This window comes from Leishmania major, chromosome 16 (assembly GCF_000002725.2).
Source record: "Leishmania major strain Friedlin complete genome, chromosome 16".
NCBI classification, from domain to species: Eukaryota; Euglenozoa; class Kinetoplastea; order Trypanosomatida; family Trypanosomatidae; genus Leishmania; species Leishmania major.
Window position 1 is genome coordinate 278,208 of NC_007257.2, and position 18,063 is coordinate 296,270.

General features: G+C 63.8%; 1 protein-coding gene across 1 annotated transcript; it reads right to left on the reverse strand.

The window, feature by feature from the left end:
• Positions 1–502: 502 nt before the first annotated feature.
• LMJF_16_0780 (conserved hypothetical protein) lies at positions 503–17,431 on the reverse strand (the record flags this gene model as incomplete). Its single annotated transcript, XM_001682105.1, has 1 exon — positions 503–17,431. One exon carries the CDS (start codon positions 17,429–17,431, stop codon positions 503–505), a length of 16,929 nt encoding a protein of 5,642 aa, XP_001682157.1.
• Between the last annotated feature and the right edge of the window lie 632 nt (positions 17,432–18,063).

The window sequence follows — 18,063 nt, forward strand, 5'->3', positions numbered from 1 at the left end:
ATCCGAGCCGACACCACAGAAAAACTACAAGACAGGCGTGTGTGCGCGCGAGAGATAGAGAGGGGAGGGAGACAACGTAGCCGCTCTTGACGGCCACCGCTCCACGTCATCCCTCCGCTTCACGTGCAAGCAGTTTTGGCTTTCGTCGGCCGGAGTAATGAGAATGATGGTGATGATGATGCTGTTGTGTGTGTGTGTGTGTGTGTGTGTATGCGTGTGTGCGCACACAGACAGCGGGATAGGCAGCGATACAGTACGTCGGGGGCGAGGCAAACGCCCTCCAGCCCACGACGCACACAGGCACTCACGCGCACGCGCCCATCCTCACATGGTACCCCCACCACCAGCCCAGCAGCAGATAACGAAAAAGCCATGCCGAGAAGATGAAGATGAGGAGAGTACCAAAGCAAAACACGTCTGGGATGCCACCGACATGCAGCTGCAACCGTTCCCGGTAGTTAGGTAGACACCCTCACCTGACCTTCTTCGCTCGCCTGCCCCCTTACTTGTGTGGCGGCGGCGAAGTAACCTGCTTCAGCAGACGCCTCTGCCACATGCGACGCCGCAGATTGCGCTCCCCCTTGCTCACAATCGTCCAGCCGTCGCGGTCGCCACCGCTGACGGTCCATTCGGTCGTCCAGATCCACCCCGCCGGCGCGCGTATCTCATGCCGGCTCGGCACCTCATGGCCGTGCACATCCTGCCACGCGGGGCAGTCGGAGGGTAGGTACCGCTTCCCCCACCCCAGCAACGACACCTTCTTCTCGTACTCGTACACCTCGACAACCGTGCTCGGCGGTGGCGCGCTCGCGTTACTTGCCGTGCGCGGCAACGGGGTCGACGACGCACCAGGAACCGGAGCCACGGTGCTGACCGTGTCTACCGGCAGCTTCTTTCCACTGGCGCTGCGGACGTAGAGGTTGGGGGCCGGCACCATGGAACTCGCCGACTCCTCAGCCGATGCTGCGGCGACAGACTCGGACCTCCTGTCCCGCTTGCTCAGGCTGTGAGAGCGGCGCTTGTCGGCGTCCCCTGTGCACTGGTGGCTGCTGTTCGGCATCCTCGGCGACGCAAGCGCCTCGAGCTCCGAGTTGCTGCGCGAGTGCCTCGACATCTTCATTTGCTTGTCGCGTGACGCGCTCGTGCTGCGGCCAGCCACGGCGGCCGCGCTCCCCGAAGCGCTCCCGCCAGCGCCAATGGCAGGTGACTCGCTCACGCCGGTGCTCGACTGGCCCGCGTCGGGCAGCCTCTCGTCGGCCTCGTCGTCGTCGAGCATGCCAGAGTGACTGCGCAGGATAGAGCCCTTCACGCCAACGTTTCGGCCCACCGCCGTCCAGCTGCGCAAGAGGTCGTGAATTGTCTGCGCCTTCTCCATGTACTCCTCTTCAGCGAAGAACTCGGAGTTGGCGCGCTGCGACTTCGAGGACGACCTCTCCCAAGGCCAAGTGACGCCAACCTTACTGCCGCTGCTGCTCCGCATGTGGCTGGAGGATCGCGGGCCACGCGCCCGACTCTTGCGCGCCTGTAACTGCTCCACCGTCGTCGCCTGCAGCATACCAGGCGACGTAAACCCGATCGTGCTCTCCTGCGGCATCGTGATGGTCCTTGTGAAGACGGACGATGGCGTGCGGCGTTGCTGCGTCTCCATGCCAGGGCACACGCGTAGGTAGAAAGCAACGCGCGAGTACGGCAGCGGCCGGATCAGCGCCGTCCACCGCATACGCCGCACCCGCACCTCGTCTGTCAGCCGGCCCGTGTAGATGCCGTAGTACTTGGTGCTGTACGTCCACCCCATGAAGTTGGTGTTGTAGCGGTCCAGCGTCCAGCGGTCCTCCGGGATGGGTGTCTTGTTCTTGCCGTACGTGGCGTTCTCGCGCTGCGACGGGTACCACTCTGGGCCGTCGACGCTGGAGATGAGATGATCGCCTGACCAGGTGCCAGTGCTGACCTGGATGCGCTGATACTGGTAGACCGACGCCAGAGACCGCCAGGGGGCGACGCCGCCGTTGGCGTGGAAGTCGCGGATCGGCCTCAACCGCCGCGTCTTCGGAATGTAGGTGTCCGTGACGAGCTTCGCCAAGGTGCCCGTTGCCCGAGACATATCCGAGAGCAGCCCCGACATCGGGTTTGCCAGCACGCCAACCAAGCCTTGCGCCGTGCCCTTGACGAGCCCGGCAGCACCCGACTCCGCCGCGCCCTCCATCGGACGCTGAACCACTCCCTTGATGCCGCTTGCGAATCCCGTGAAGACGCTCTGCTTGCGCCGCTCTCGCTCTGAGACACCGCCGCCCATGCTGAGCAGCCGCGCCCACGAGGCGGTGATGTTCGAGACGGCGCCGAGGCCACCGCCGGCAAACTCCTGCGCAAAGCCGGCAGAGCCGCGCGCCAGCCCTGTCGCGAAGGCCGACGGCGACGTCGAGAGGCCCTCGATCGGCTCACGGAAGAGGCGAACGGCGCCGTTGCCGAACCCGGAGGCGAGCTTCAGCGGCGCGCCAATCATCGGCAGCGACGACGCGTACTGCAGCAGGAGTCCCTTCAGCTGGGCAAGCAGCCTGTCCGTGTAGGTCTTGCCCACCCACTGAGCGAAAATGCCGAGTCGGCTGCTCTGCTTCGCCGTGACAATGCCCGGCGCCGCCACCGTGACATCCTCGCACGACTGCAGCATCATGGACAGTAGCGCCGCATCCTTCGAGTTGATGTTCTCCCGAAAGAAGTCGTGCTCATCCACGTCACGGGTCAGCCAGACACGGACAACGATAGGGTTCACAATGAAGCGCTCCAGCGTAAGCCGCGAGGCCCAGATGTCGATCTGCACGGGCGCCTTCCGAAACAGTGTTGCCGGTGTCGGGCAGCGCTCGTAGGCGGCGGCGGCGGCCTCCTGCACGGCAACCGTGGTCACGCTGCCGGCCACAATACTCTGGTTTGACTGCATCGAGTGCGGCGCATCCTCGCCGTTGCGCACCGCCCGCACAAAGCCCGCGATCGCCACAAGAAGCGTGTCGGACACGCGCAGTGCCAGCGGTACCACGTCGAGCCGCACCTCCTCTAGGCAGATGAGACCCTTGGCGGGCACCAGGATGCGCTCCAGGTAGCCGGAGGCGGCCGCCGTGGACTTGGACGTGCGCAGCGACAGGAAGCACGAGTCGTACCGCGGTGACACCTCCGTCTGGTTGTCCACCTGAAAGTTCTCGATGCTGAACTTCGTCATCTCGCGGTCCTTTTGACGGTTCCAGCTGAAGCGTACGTCCGTGACAGCGCAAAACAAGACATCCATGCTCGGCATCACCACCGACAGCGTCATGACGGCCATGTTGAGCAGTACGTTGATCGGTATGGGCGGCGCCGCGACGCCTACGTAGGCGATGGGCAGGGCCGCCTTGGCCGGCGTGACCTCGATGATCTGCTGGCCGTTGCCACCAAAGCTGAGTGTGTAGAGCACGCCCGCAGCCGACGCGGAGGCAGTGTTCATCTCTTGCGGTGTCATAGAACGACCAACGTCGAAGGACACCTTGTGCAGCTGGCGATGGCCGTCGGAGCTGAGGAGCTCCAGCTGGATCAGCGTTGTAACAGTGTTGTCGAGTAACAGCTCTGTGCCGTGGCCAGGGGTAGCGTGCGCCATGAGCCGGCCCTTGCTCTTCACCGCGGTGTCCCGCGCGTTGATAGTGTAGTTGGTACGGTTGAGCAGCAGGTACGGCGCGTGCACCGGCGGCTCTAGCACGACGTACGTGTAGGAGCCCCGCGCCGTAATCGACACTTCGAGGAAGCGGTCGCGCTGCGGCAGGGGACCACAGCTGTCACCGATGCCGCTGGCGCCACGGACATCCACATCGGCTGCGCGGTCGCCGGTGTCTGCAAGCGGCTTGTACGCTATGATGAGCTCGTTGTGAATGCTCTCAATCCCTATCGGAGTGCCGTAGAGCGGGGCAAGCGGGCTCTGCAAGATGTGAAGATTGTAGCCGATCTCAGGCCCGCACAAGGGGGTCTCGAGAAGTGGGGTAGCGCTATGCGGCGGCAGCGCCATCACCTGTGTTGGGGCGTCAGAGAGGAAAACGATTCCGTCCTCCGTCACCATTTCCTGCAAAGCATGCTTCATGGCGTCCATGTCTTGCTGCGGCATCGGCGTCCCCGTCGGCAGCGGCGCATCGCCGCCCCCTGCCTTAGAGTGCTTCTGCTGGGCCGCCGCCATGACCTCCGTGACCGCCGCCGCCTCTCTCGCCGTGATGCCACTGTACGTAGACGGGGCGGCGTACAAGTGCAGGTGGCTGCGGTTCACAAGCACCCACCGCGGTGTGATGGTGACCAGCACCGACCCATTCGGGTCTACCTGGGAAGAGTAGGCAAGGTGAATCACCGTCGGGCCGGGTGTATGCGCAGACGGCGCCGTGCCCTTCTTCTTGCTGCTACTGCTGGCGGCCGCGGGCAGCTTTTGTTTGCCACCCGCCTTGGCGCTGCAGTGCTGCATGATGACCACACCGCGCTGCTGTGCGTGCAGGGGGACGCAGGCGCCGCGGTACTCCTTATGGTAGAGGTTCACAAAAAAGTCCTCGCTCTTGCGGATGTCCATCGGGCAGGCAGCGATGCTCGCGTTCATCTCGGCGCTCAGGACGCTGTAGTTGGGTTCGGCTTCGTACAGCCGGTTCTCCCCGCTCCGCGTGCACTCCCGCAGCGTCAGCGGGATCGGCGAGTGGTTCAGTAGGACATACGGCGTGGAGAACATGATGGAGCAGTTATTGGTGACAAGAGATGCTCGAATAACAAGCTGACGACGGTACTGCGAGCGCAGAATGACGAGCGGCTTGCCCGGCGACACGGCGACGGGCATCAGCGTGGAGAAGACCTCCTCTTCCTCCGCCTCTTCCTGCTGCCCCTTGTGCGATGATGGCGCAGAGAGAGCAGCCGCGTCGGCGGCCGCGGTGCGACGGCCGCGCTGCCGCACCTCTAGCATGAACGCGACCTGGTTCAAGGTGTAGCCGTTCAGCCCCAGGTCCGTGCTCTGGCGCACCTCCAGCACGGTACTCGCGAGTGGCTGCACCGGCCGCGACGTCATCTTTCCCTTCGCCAGCAACCCGTCAGCGTCTGGGATGACATTCACGATGAGCCGGTACGGTAACTTGTTGCGCAGGCGGAAGCGCGACTCGATATGGACAACAAAGGTCGGCACCCCGCCCCGCATTTCCTCCTGCCGCGCGTAGACGGCAAGCGTCATGGACTTGGTAGCGTCTGCCTTGGCCGTGCAGCACACAATGAGAGGCGCGCCGCAGAGCACCTCTTGCAGCGTGGGCATCTTTGACGGACCGCGCGAGACGCGGCCGCCCAGCGCCTCTGTCACGGGCTTGCCAGCTTCGTACTCGGCCCGGTCCGGTGTGTTCACGGGCTGCACCAAGATAGAGGTGTTGAGGTCGACCGTTGGTGCCACGTAGAAGCGCTCCCCCGGCCGCATCGGTGGGTTGTTGGGCGTAGACGCCAACGAACAGCTCAGCCGGTTCTCGAAACAGATGATCGTGCGCGAGACGTGCAGTGGATAGACGACTACTGTAACGGTGCGACGCAGGTGGCGTGCACCCTCTTCCTGGCTCAGCACCACCCTCGTCTCTAGTACCATGTCCGTGGTTTGCACGTACAGGGGCGGGTTGGAGAGGCTGGTGACGTAACCCTCGTACTGCGGCTCGTCTGGCTTTGCCTCGCGGCGGATCGTCACCGATGGCTCACTGGCCGCGAAGCGCAGCGTGCCACCGCGGGGCGTGACGCGACGGTCGCCAACTGAGAGTATAACGCCGCAGTTGTTCGTCACGTACACATGCGCATACACGCGCTTCGGCTGCCGAGCCGCAGCGGCGCCGATCAGGCGCCGGTTCGCTGCCGAGAGGGCGTCAAAGATGGACATGTTCACCATGCCCGCCGTCGCGCCACTGAATTCCGCTGGCAAGTCCGCAGCATCACCTAGTGAGCCGAAAGGACTCAGCGCCGCTGCCGTGTTCGCGTCCTGAAAGCCGCTCTCTCGCCCTTCCTGTTGCTGCAGCCACGCCTCCTCGTCGAGGAAAGCAGCGTCAACGTACATGGGCATGCCCTGGCTCGGCGCCGTCTGCTGCGTGCGCAGCTGCTTCTGCCCACGGAATCGCTTGCGCAGCTGTTTCTGCAGCGCCGTGGCGGCGCCGTAGTCGGCCGCCATCCCGCTCAGCAGGCGGATGTTCTGCGGTGACACCACGTAGTCGAACCGATCCGTGCGCACCGTGTAGTCGTGCGCCTTGACGCTTCCAGAGATGTTGGCGTCGAAGTGCTCAATCAAAGGCTCCCAGACCGCCGCGGTGTTGCTGAAACCGTACAGCGATGCGCGCAGCGTGAGTTGCAGGTCCATGGAGGGGTCGACGGAGAGCAGCACGTTCCGCATAAACACATGGGCCATGTCGCTCCTTGACCCGAAGACAATGCCGTCGATCAGCGGCACCTCGACCCAGAAGTTCATCGCCGGGACGTGATCGTGGCCGGTGCAGCACTTGTAGCACAAGATGCCGGGCCTGTTCGCTGCCGGCGCCAGGTAGGCATCGCGTTGGCCGCAGTGCTGGCACTCGCCAGCCTCCAGCACCGGCACCAGCGGGTCAAGCGACTCGGTCTCGTACTCGATGCGCGGCGTCACACGCGAGACAGTCGTCTCCTCGATGAAGGCGGCGCCGAAATCTTTGCCAAGCTCCACAAGCGACCGCAACAGCGTCGCGCGAGTGCAGAACTCGATCGAGTCCAGCACTACCGACACGCTCACATTTTCCACCCCGCTCACGTTCACCACCATGTCCGTCGGCAACAAAATGTGCTCTTCCTCCTCGGCCGAGCGGACGTTGAGCAGCTGCATCGACACGGTCCGCCGCACCGGCTGCTCGTTTTCGTTGTCCTGTGAAAATTTAATGCGGCACTGCATGCACAGTGCTACGGAGAGATCCACCACCTCCTCCGAGAGCATCTGCACCTCCATCGTGTCGCAGTAGAAAGTGGCCAGCAGTCGAACGGTGCGGTCGTGCAGCTCGATGGCAGTGCTGTGCGGCACACGTGGCGCCGCTGACTTTACCAGGGTGTCCATCGATGAGATCGCTGTCAGTCCCGCGGTGCTGGAGGCGCGCGCGCTTACAGGTGACAGCGGACTACCCGGGCTACCGCGCCGCGCCACGCCACCGCCAGGCGATCCCATTGGTCGAGACAGGAAAGGGTGGTAGAAAGCCGTGTTCGACAGGTTCAAGAACTCCTTCTTAAAGCACACACTGTCGGTTGTGAAGAGCGCCGTCGACGGCGCAAAACTCACGTACGAGCCGATTGTGTACATGCCCGGGATATGAACGGTGCCGTTGGTGATGGTCAGCTCGCAACCCTCGCACAAGACAATCTGGCCAGACGGGGCATCAGTGAACACCAGCTTGTGATTATTGAGGTCGAGCACGTAGCAGCACCGCGTGCGGCTCGCTGTCAGCAGCACATGCTTGTTATCCAGCACCACATCCTCCTGCAGCGTGGTTGTCTCATCCATGAGGCTGAGGATCGGAATTGGATCAATGGGCACGCGCAGCACCTTGTAGCAGAAGGGTAGGTAGAGCACCTCGCGTGTGTCGAAGAGAATCGTCGGCGAGATGGCCACGTTGAAGACACCAGCGGAGACACTAATGGTGTTCTCGACCATGCTGGAGCCAGCGTCCACATCGATGACGGGCTGCGGCTGCACAGAGAGCATGTGCAGCTTCCTCACGGTGAGGACGTCAACCAGCTCTTGAATGCGCGCGGTGCGAGGGGCGCCAACTCGTGGCTCGTTGCCGAGCTGCGACGACGGCGACAGCCCTGCATCCACCGGCTGTGGCGCCTCCACCTCGGCACCGATGTGCTGCACATAGATGGAGTCGACCCGGACATCCGTCATCTTGCCGGTGGTGGTCACACCGGTGCTGAGCACTCGCGCCTCCTCGACGCGCAGGCGGAACAGATCGGCCACCTCGGCTTGCAGGAAACCGACGTGGACGATGAGGGTGAAGGACGTAATCGGGGACCCCTCCGTAGGCGTGTAGAAATGTGGCACGGACTGCGCTGCCAGAGACGGCGGTCTGGCTACGGCCGACGAGGAAGCCCCAGCCGTCGTGCTGCCTCTTTGCGGGCCTGGTCTGGCCCCTGACGCAGCTGTCGTCTGAGACCCCGCACCGCCGGCAGTGGTGCGGCTCAAGCTCGATGGCGGCTGCGGTATATGTAATCCCGGCGCAGAGCCGCCACCGCGGTTCTGCCCACCAGTCTTCTCTTCTGACGGCGAGGACGCCACCGCGTTGCGCGCGCTGGAACGTCCGTCGTCTGGGGCGCTCGTCGTCGTCGCAGGGGTACGATCGATCTCCGTCCCGTTTAGCAACGCTCCAAGAACAATCATAGCAAAGTCCGTCTGCTCGTGGGTGAGCATCATGGAGAGTATCGGCACATCCACCTTCAGCATCGATTGCAGCTGTACGGCCGCTCTGTCGCTTCCGTCCCCTGTGCCCCCTTTCGCCGTCTGCCCCTCCTCCACTTTGGCGGCACCGGTCGACGTGGCCACAGCCACCGCCGCTGCTGTGGAGGAGTCCATCAGAGCCGGCAGCGCGCGCTGAAACTGCACAAATATGTTGCAGTCTTTCTGAAAGCAGCTGGCGCCCCGCAGCAGCATCCCCATCGCGCGCACCTGCACAACAAACACCTCATGTGGCATCGCCTCCGGCTCCGTGAGTTGTGGCGGCGTCGCAGAGGGGGCGGCGGCAGCCGTCGCGTCCGCTTTCTCCCCGGCGGTGGTGTCACCAGGAAGCACCAGCTGGCTCCTCACGGTCAGGCTGCCGGGCGAGAGCAGCACACCCATGGTGGCAGTGGGCTTGTCGATCATAAACGCCTGCGGTCGGCGCACTAGTACATCGATCTCCATCAGCTGCTCTGACTCGCTTCTGCGCCGCATCGACTCCGCGGTGCGGTCCGAGACGTAGGTGTAGGCTTTATGACGATTACCGTCGGAGATGTGTGCCTGTGCCTCGCGCACGACGCCCAGAACGGCGCGCACCACATCAGGCACCAGAACGAAGAAGAGACTGCCCACGCGGCACTTCATGTGGCGCGTGTACGTCGGCACTGTCGACTCAGCGGCGTTGGCACCTCCTGACTTCGCTGTGAGCTTGGTGGCGGGCGGCGCACTTGTCTTCACCTCGTAAGTCACCAGCGCATCCACCGGTGCCACCAGACTGCGCACCGCAGCGCCGGCGCTACCTGTCGGATTCGCGTCTGGGCCCGGCGCGTCGCCGGCCTCGGTGTCCTCATACGGGTATATAACGGTGCGGTAGTTCGTGTTCACGCTGATCCTGTCCACCATGAAGAGATTGCCCAGCGTCGCGGTGAGTTCATTAGCGCCGTTAGGGTACGAGTTCGAGCAGCACGCAATGCGTGCGAGATGCAGCACGGCCACCTCGCGGTCGCCCTGGCAGAAACGGACACGGCACTCGACCAGTGTGGCCTTGAAGGTGAACGGCATAGCCGAGGTATGCGTCACGGCTGCAGCGGTGGAGGCTGCGACGGTGCTGCCTGTCGCCCTCTCGCCGCCTTTGCCGCACCTTGGTGCAACCGCGTTGGCAGAGATCGGCTGGGCAGCGGAAGAGGCGCCGGTGTCCGGCTCGTCAGGGCTGGGGATGTGCACCGAGAGGAGCGCGTTCACAAGCGTGCCGATGCTTTGTGGAATAAACGTCACAAGCACCGCACCGAGCTGGACGTCGGACGTTCTGTTAGCAGGATGGAAGGCGATACGCAGCGCTGCCTCTGCCGGGGTGGCGGCAGCGTCGGTGCTCACCTTGCCATCGCTGCCGCTCCCCGCAGGCGCCGCTGCTGATGCCGCCGCGTGCGCAGTTCGACTGCCTGCGCCGGAGCCTGCTGAAGAAGCCACCGTTTCGCTCTGCAGCATGCAGCGGCCCGTCGACTGGTCGAGCATGCCGAGCGACGGAACAGTAAGCGCAACGCTGCCGTTCGGCAAGACGGTGGTGTCCAGCGCCGCGAGCGTGAGTGTGTGAGTGTTGACTCCAGCGATGTCGTGAACAGCGACCAGCAAGCCGTCGATGTGCACCTTAACAGTCCGCGAGGGGGTTGGTGGCGACGAGGCTAAGTTGGCAGGTTTCTTGCCCTCCGCCGGAGGCGCATGCGATGTGCATGTGGCCGACTGATGCTGTGCCGAAGTCGGCATCGGTGCGGCAGCGGGTGTGGCAAGGTTGCCGCTCTGCTGCGCCATCGCCTTCTCGTATGCGCCGTAGTAGTTCACGTCGCGCGGCATGAGTACATTACGGTGCGCGAGGCGCACGAGTCGCTCTACCTCCGCGGGGTGGAAGAGCGCCGTTGTCCGCTTCATCTGCAGGTCGATCGTCTCCACCCCGCAGTTCGCCTCGTACGCGAAGCGCAGCGCGGACCGTTTCAGCAACGAGGGAATGCTGTATTCCTGCACCTTCACCACCACCGACAGCGACGCAGCGCTGGAGTTCATTCGCACCGCCGCCCGCATGACGCCGAGCCGCATCTCCAGATTTCCAGACCGCCGTCGCAGCTGCATCGCGTCGCCAGCGAGGATGATGCGTGGCTGCTGCCACAGGACGTTCAGCACAAGGAGAGAGGAGTCAGCCATCTGCTGGGCGGCCGCCGCCATGCGGGCCCGCTGCTCCCGCATCACGCCAAGGCTTGCGATCTTCGCCACCGGCCCCGCCGGGGAGGCGAAGTAGTCGGCCAGCCCCTGTATGATGGGCATCGATACCAGCGCGTGTAGCTCGCCGATTCCGAGCTGAATCTTGTTGATGTTCGCCACCGGGTCCGACTTGAACGTGAATTGGAGCACCTCGGCCTGGTCGGGATCGGCGGTGACCGAGGCCCAAGCATCGGGCGCGCTGCTTGCACTCTCGGCCGCAGCGCCACCGCCGCTCGTGATCAGCGGCGAGGACGGCAGGTCCGCCTCCTCCCATTCGTCCCCCCAGTCACTTTGGGTCGCCGGGGCTGGCGCAAGGGCGTTGCCGGCGGCGACACGGGTAGAGGACGGCCGTCCGCAGGAGGAACGCTTCCAGAGAATCTTCTCGCCTGAGCGCGCGTCCACCACGCTCAGCTCGCGCACCTTCACGGCGACCTGCTTCACGGTTGGCAGCTGCACCACATCCGCGAGGAGGGCGCCGATGTGCGCCTCGATGAGCGTCTCGCGTCGCGAGTTCAGGAACGGGATAACGACGCTAGGGGTGGTGACGATGACGCGCATGCCGCTGCGGCTGCCTGTGGCGGCGGTCCGGCTCTTCGATGCTGCACCACCACCTCCGCTGTTGCCTCCCGCGTAGCCGGCCGGCGGGGATGCGCAGATGGCAGCCGTCATTCCTGTTTGCGATGCCGTCCACGCCGAGAGTACCGCCTCGTTGCACACGAGATCGGAAAGTGCCAGCCACTGGTCCGAGACGGCGAAGCGGCGCAGAGTGAAGTCGGCGGAGAGCACCGACAGAGTGAGAAGCTGCGTGCTGGCCGCGGAGTCGCCTTCGATGCTGCTCGTGGCCTGCGCAGGCGCAGTCCTGTGGAGGCCACGAGCAGCGGCACCCGTGGAGAAGGACGGCGACGCGCCGACGCTGCCGCTGCTGTGCCCGCCGCTGTCCTTCGCATCGCTGCAGCCCACGGTGCCCATCATCGACTCCATCTCTGCGTCGGCGCTGCGCAAGGCAGTGCGTCGGGCGCCGAAGTCGCGCATAAGAATGCCGTGTGTGGTGAGCGAGTCAGAGAAGTGCAGCGAGCCCGCCTCACACCACACTAGCGCCGCGCGGTTGTTGTCACGAACGTCGTCCAGCTCGAGACTCTTCCACCGCACGCCCACGCAGTTGGACGGCAGTGCGACCGACATCGATACGCCTGTACTTTGCAGCTGGAAGCGGGACGATGACGCGGCGATACAGTTGCCCGCCGCCTCTCCGCATGCGTCGGAAAGCAGCATCGATATCTTGCCGAGCTGCATCGACACACAGAGATCGCCACTGCGGTTGCCCCCAGCGCCGCCGTTGCGGCGGATCGCCCCCACCGCTGCCCCCGCAGACGACGCCCCACCACGCAAGACGCTCGTGCTGTCTCCCTGCGCCGCGACAGGCTCGCCGCTCTTGCCCAGCACCATCTGGCGCACCTCGGCAGTCTCCAACGCATAGGCTGCGATATCGGCCGGGTCTGTGCGGGTCAGGTTCTGGCGCAGCAGAGTGACCAGCTGCACCAAGTCCGTCTCTCGAAGCTCCAGCGACACGTCCTCGCTGCGGATGTCGATGCGTGGCGGGTCCTCCGACTGAAGGTCGAGCGCGGTGTGCACAGCCATCTCGAGGTGCGTCTCTGCGGGCAAAAGAGAGGAGCGCTTGCTGACCGGCAGCGGTGCATTCAGAGGTCTGCTGCTCTCACGCGGCTGTGAAGACCGCAAAGGCAAAGCACGCAGCTCCTCGCGCCACATGCCCACCTCGCCGAGCGAGACGATCATGGCCTCCTGCCCCTCTGTTGCGCGGAGGCTGTCCTGCAGGGCCAGGCTGCCAAGGGACGCGTAGAAGCAATGGGTTGTGGCAACGGCAGCAGGGTTGGCGCTGTCGCTGGCGCGTGGATCAACGGGGAGGACAACGAGGGTGTCACGAACCACCACTCGCATGCTCATGAGCAGCCGCGGGCCCTCGCGAGTTAGCGGCAGGGTGCGGCCATTGTACACGGGGCGTTCCGCCAAGCGGCTGATGCGCGAAAAGAGCCCCGCCGTGAAGTACGTCTTGAAGATCATGACGGTGTGGAGGTCGACGGTGATGGCGCTGGCCCCCACATGCAGCTCCATCGCGCTAGAGTAGCGCAGCTCCTGCGCATTCACCAGAGACCGCTTTCCATCCACCTCGGCGAAGACCGGCATGACCGGCCGACTCTTGCGAAAGCTGAAGCTTATGTGCACGTTCTGATCGGGCGCATCCGTGTCAAGCCGCTTCGTAGAGCGCGGGCGGCTGCAGCTGCTTCTGTGAGTGTCGCCCTCTCCTGCTTTGCCACCGGTCGATGGCGACGCTGATGCGACATCGACGACGGCCGACTTTGCGGACGACGGCAACTCTGACGGCCCCGCAGCACCGCCCCCAGCATTCGTGTCCGCAGAGGGGGGCCGATAGGCCAGCAGCGTGCGGTTGGCTTCTGCCAAGCCAACTGACGCCAGGACGCTGGCTGCGACCTCGCCGACGTGACCCGAGAGATCCATCGTGACCGTGTACTTGGACAGCCGCAGCTCCACCGCGCGCATGCTGGCCGACGCGAACGGCACATCTTTGTCTTTCCCGGGAGTGCGGTTCAGCAGTGTGACGGTGATAGACCCGGGAATGTGCACAAAGACGTCTGCCACGTGCCGGTTCGGGATTGAGCACTGCTGCTGCACAAGGTCGATTTGATACGCGAGGTCACTAACACGGCTGGCGACACTGATTGAGCACGACGGCGCCAGATCGTCACTCGTGCTGGCCCCGTCACACGCCACGGAGGAGGCGGCCCTGGTGGCGGGCACAAGGTAGGAGAGACCCCCGTCCGCCGGACGATCCGCTGTCGCGGCGGCCGAAAGCGCTGCAGTCTTCGCGTTCACGCCGTTACTGACGCCGCGGGAGCTGCTATCCATGGCGGAGAGAGTGAGGTTCACCATGTCCATAACCGTCTCCAGTAGCTCGACGCACGGTGTACCGACGCACACGTTCAGCGCAGAGTCGAGGCTGAGCGCCACGGCCGTCGGGGCATCGCCCTCCGAGAAGAGAAGGTCCACTCGCACCCTGCCGACAGAGAAAATGGGAAAGTCGGTGTCGCGAGCAGCAGCGATGTGCGGCTTCGTCAGACAGAGAACCATCTTCTTGTGAAGGCTACGCACGGCCAGGATGAGCTCGGTGCTCCCGCACTCCACCTGGAAAGCGGGCAGTGGCGACACAGCGTGCGTGCTTGGGTCGTCGTCGTGCACGTCGAGCCCTAGGCGTTCGACGAGAAGCTCCAGCCGCATCGCGGGCAGGTCAGTGCTGCCTGCTGGAGTCACGTGCGCGGCGTCGATTTTGTTTGGGCTGCTGCTGGGCATCCCTGCTTCGGCAGGAGACGAACGAGCCTGTGACACTGCCCTAGAGCCGTGCCCCAACTCTGAGGAACCCCTGGCTGCTGCGTCCGCGCTGCCGTGATCCCCTGTGCTTGCCGCCGCGTCGCCGCGGTGCACTTCACCGCACTCTGACGCAGCGGGCCTGTTGCGTAGCAATTCCATGTTCAGCCGCGGCGGCGCCGCCATGCCCGCGCCGCCAGGGCCGCCTCCACTACGGTTACCTCCCGGTAAGCCCGTGCGACTGGACGCAGTCGCAGGTGATCGTAGGTTAGAGAGCCAGGCATCCATCATGGTGGTGACAAGGTAGATCTGGTGCACCGAAGACGCCACTCGCAGCGACGGCACCCTCAGCCGCAGTACCACCGCCTCACGAGCGGTATTGCAGTCATCGATGCGCTGCAGCACGTCCGCCGCGATCGACACCTCCGGCACCAAGAAGAAGCCTTGCTGCGGCCGCCGCATCGCCCTCTCTAGTGTTGTCAATTCAAGGTAAAACTTGGAGAAGCTCGCCTTGTGCGGGTAGTAGTAGAGTGCCTCCTCGGCCGCAGCAGCGCTGGTGAGGCTGCCGGGCTCATCGTCCGCGGCCACCCGCGCCGGCGCCTTGCTACACGAGCCAGACTTGCCGCTTGCGATGGCAACGGCGGCCTCCAGTCGCCGCTTCTTCTCCGTTTCAGAGAGGGGCCGCACCTTGAAGAGCACACGACCTAAGGAGACGCACAGGGCTGGCTCCTGGACATCTGCGCTAAGGCTCTTGGGCAGGATGAGCACCGGTGCCGATGCGTCCACCGTCACGTACAGCCCCTTGGCCTTGGCCATGGCAGCGCGCACCTCATGCGTCGCCGCCGACCCGACAGCAGACGCCGCCTGCTTGGTGGACTCGGCAAAGCCCGACACGTCCATCCCAGCCGGCAGCGAAAAGAAGCGGATCAGCTGCTCAATGGTGCGCAGATCTGCCACGATGCGCAGTGGGAGCAGCTGCACTCTGATGGCCATGTCCACCGACGTGTCGGGCAGCGGCTGCTCTACCGGGTTCAGGAATCCCGTGATGCTGAAGAGCGGCGTGGCGCAGTCGCGCTGTGTTCTGTGCTGGCCCTCCTCGCTGCCGCTGCTGCCGCTGCCGATAGAATCGCGAGTGCCCAACAGAGGCACCGGCGTCAGCGAGGACAAGCGCCGTCCTTTTCTGTCCACGTTGATCACGTCGTAGATCGTGGGCGCGTCGGGCGATAAATGCTTGCCGCTATCCACGCCCGTGAGCGACCGCATGGCGACGCGCACCTCGTTTGGGCTCGATTTGCAAGCTTGGCGATCGACCTGCACGCCTTCGATGAGGTAGGGCACCAAAGTGTCACAGCCGCTTGACGAGCTTGCGGCGGCCTTGGAGCGGATGCTGGTGAGCGCCGCAGGCGAGGAGGTGGGATTCGCCAAGGTGATGTTCTGGGTGCTGAAGAAGAAAAGCAGCGAGTTCGGCTTGTTATACGACGAGACCCCGCCGCGCAGCTGAAACAGTTTGAGGGTAATAGACTCCTCCTTCTCCGTGTCGATGCAGTAGCTCGTGAGCGGGAGGTCGAAGCTTGCGTGCAGCCAGCAATACGACGGTGGCAGACTGTTGCCGCTGCCGACGCCGCTGAGGTCGGCGGCCGCGGTATGATCGGCCGCGGCATCTGCAGCGCTGATCCCGTAATCAAGCTCGATGGACCTGAACAGCTTCTCGTCCGCCTCGATTTCCTTTGCGGTGTCGCTCTGGGCAGCGGTGGCATGTGTGCAGGACCCAGTGCTACGCTCGCTCAGCCAGCTGAACCAGGAGCGCTTCGGATTTCGCTGCTGCTGCTGCTCGACGCTTGTCAGATGCTGCTTCGCCATCTCCTCCGCCTTGCGTATCTCGTTATCCTTCCGCTTCAGCTGAATCTCACTCGCGATCTGCGCATACACGCACTTGCGGCCCGCCTTCATGTCCTCCGTGGTCATAAGCCGCGTCACGAAGCGGTAGACCTTCCTCTTCTCCGGCGTCATCTCTGTCTGCCGCACAACATCGCGGTAGAGCACCTGGTAGTCCGGCCTGCACACCTGAGACACCTGCGCGAGCAGCTTCTCCCGCTTCGGCTCCCGCAGTACGGTGCGTACTGCGCAGATCGCGTACTGCCACCACTCACGCGCGTGCCCCAGCACCGGCACACGCGGCCGAGACCTCTGCAGTTGGGACACCTCGGCCTGGTTGGTGAAGAGCATCGCGGTCTGCAGCAACTTCGTGTACTGTGGGCGGGTGAGGTTGACCATCAAGTACTGCAACTTCACCGCCACATCCGCAAACGGTGTCTCGAGCAGCTGGCGCACACACAACTTAAAGACCACCTTGGCATCCACAGTGCCTGACACAGGGCCAAGGACAGTAGACAAGGCAACATTGCCATCCCGCACGCGCTGCCGCATGCGGTGGTACCACTGTTGCCAGTCGTCGATCTGAGAGAGCCAGGTGCGGCCTAGCGCGGCGTTCGCCCGCACGCGGGTCGGGTCATCGCAGTAGACCTGCAAATCGTTGAACACAAGCCGCTTCCACATCCGCTGCAGCCCGCAGGGGTCGGTGAACATAGGTTGTGCCGTGCACTCATTCATTGTCAGCAACTGCACGCCGCCTAGAACCGCACCCAGCACTGTCTCCGTCGACTCCTCCTCGTAGCGGATGTGCACGGTACCCACCTTGACGATAATGTTATTCACCACCAGCTCGCCGAGTCGAGAAAAGAAGCCTCCTCTTCCTGTCTGTGCTGCCGCATCGCTGCCGGAGGTGGGCAGCGTTGCTGTTCGCTGCTGCTCCGCCTGCTCACGCTGGCGCTTGCGCTCCGCCTCAAAGGCGTCGAGCTCCTTTTCCTTTGCTGCAGCCGCTGCAGCCCATTTATCCGCCTTCACGTTCCGCTTGACGCTGCCGCTGCTGCTGCCCACCATCGCCGCACCGATTCCATCAGTGCTACCGGCATGCGCACCCTTTAGAGTTACCAAAACCTCCCCCACCTCCAGCACAACGGGCTCGGAGCGAAGGTGCTTGATAGGGATCGAGAGAGAGACATTCTTGCAGATGCCACGGTATGTCTTGATGGGCAGCAGAGGCTTCTTTGGCTTCGACTTTGGCGACGTCGCGGCGTCGCCGGACGCTTCACAGCTGCAGCCGTCGCTCTCGTCGGCCGCGGAGTTCAGCAGCGCATCCAGCGCCTCCGGGCGGAGCACGAGGTCATTCAGCGTCGCCTTCCCACTCCATATGTTGACCTTGAGCTTGTCCTCGTTGATGTTCTCAACGTATTTAGACAAGTACGGCACCAACAGTGCCGCGATGTACTTTTCCAGCATGGCAGGCGACAACCGCGACAACGAGTGAGCGAGATAGCGCTGATCAGACCCTACGTCCACACGCACGCACACGCACGCGCGCTGAGTTGAGGAAAAAAAGGGGGGGGTCAATAAAATAAGAAAAGGGGGAACAGATGAAGTTAGAAAAGACCGCGGCGGAAGAGGAGAGAGCGGAGGGGAAGGAAGACGCCAAAGTGTCGAGAACCACAAGCGTGCGAGGGCCAAGCGGCAACGAATCGCCGCGAGGGCAGGAAGAGATGGAGCGCGTGAGCGTGAGAGAATGCGAAACACACGGAACAAGAAAAAAGACGCAGACGCGGCGGAAGCCAGTCGCGCACGCGCACCGAAACCCAAACACGCACACACCACCACCAAGAACCGACGGTGCCGACGACAGAAGAGAATGAGTGAGCACGCAGAAAAGATAAAGCACCAGACGGAGAAAGAGACAACCGATGCAAGAGCGCACAACACACACACACAGCGCAGCTCAACACAAAAACGAGACAACTGCCACTCGAAGAGAAAAGAGATGAGACAAACCGACGACACGGCGAGGGAGAGCAGCAGCAGCAGCAGCAGCAGCAATGTAATACACGCACACGACAGAGCTACGGACACAGAGCTCACCA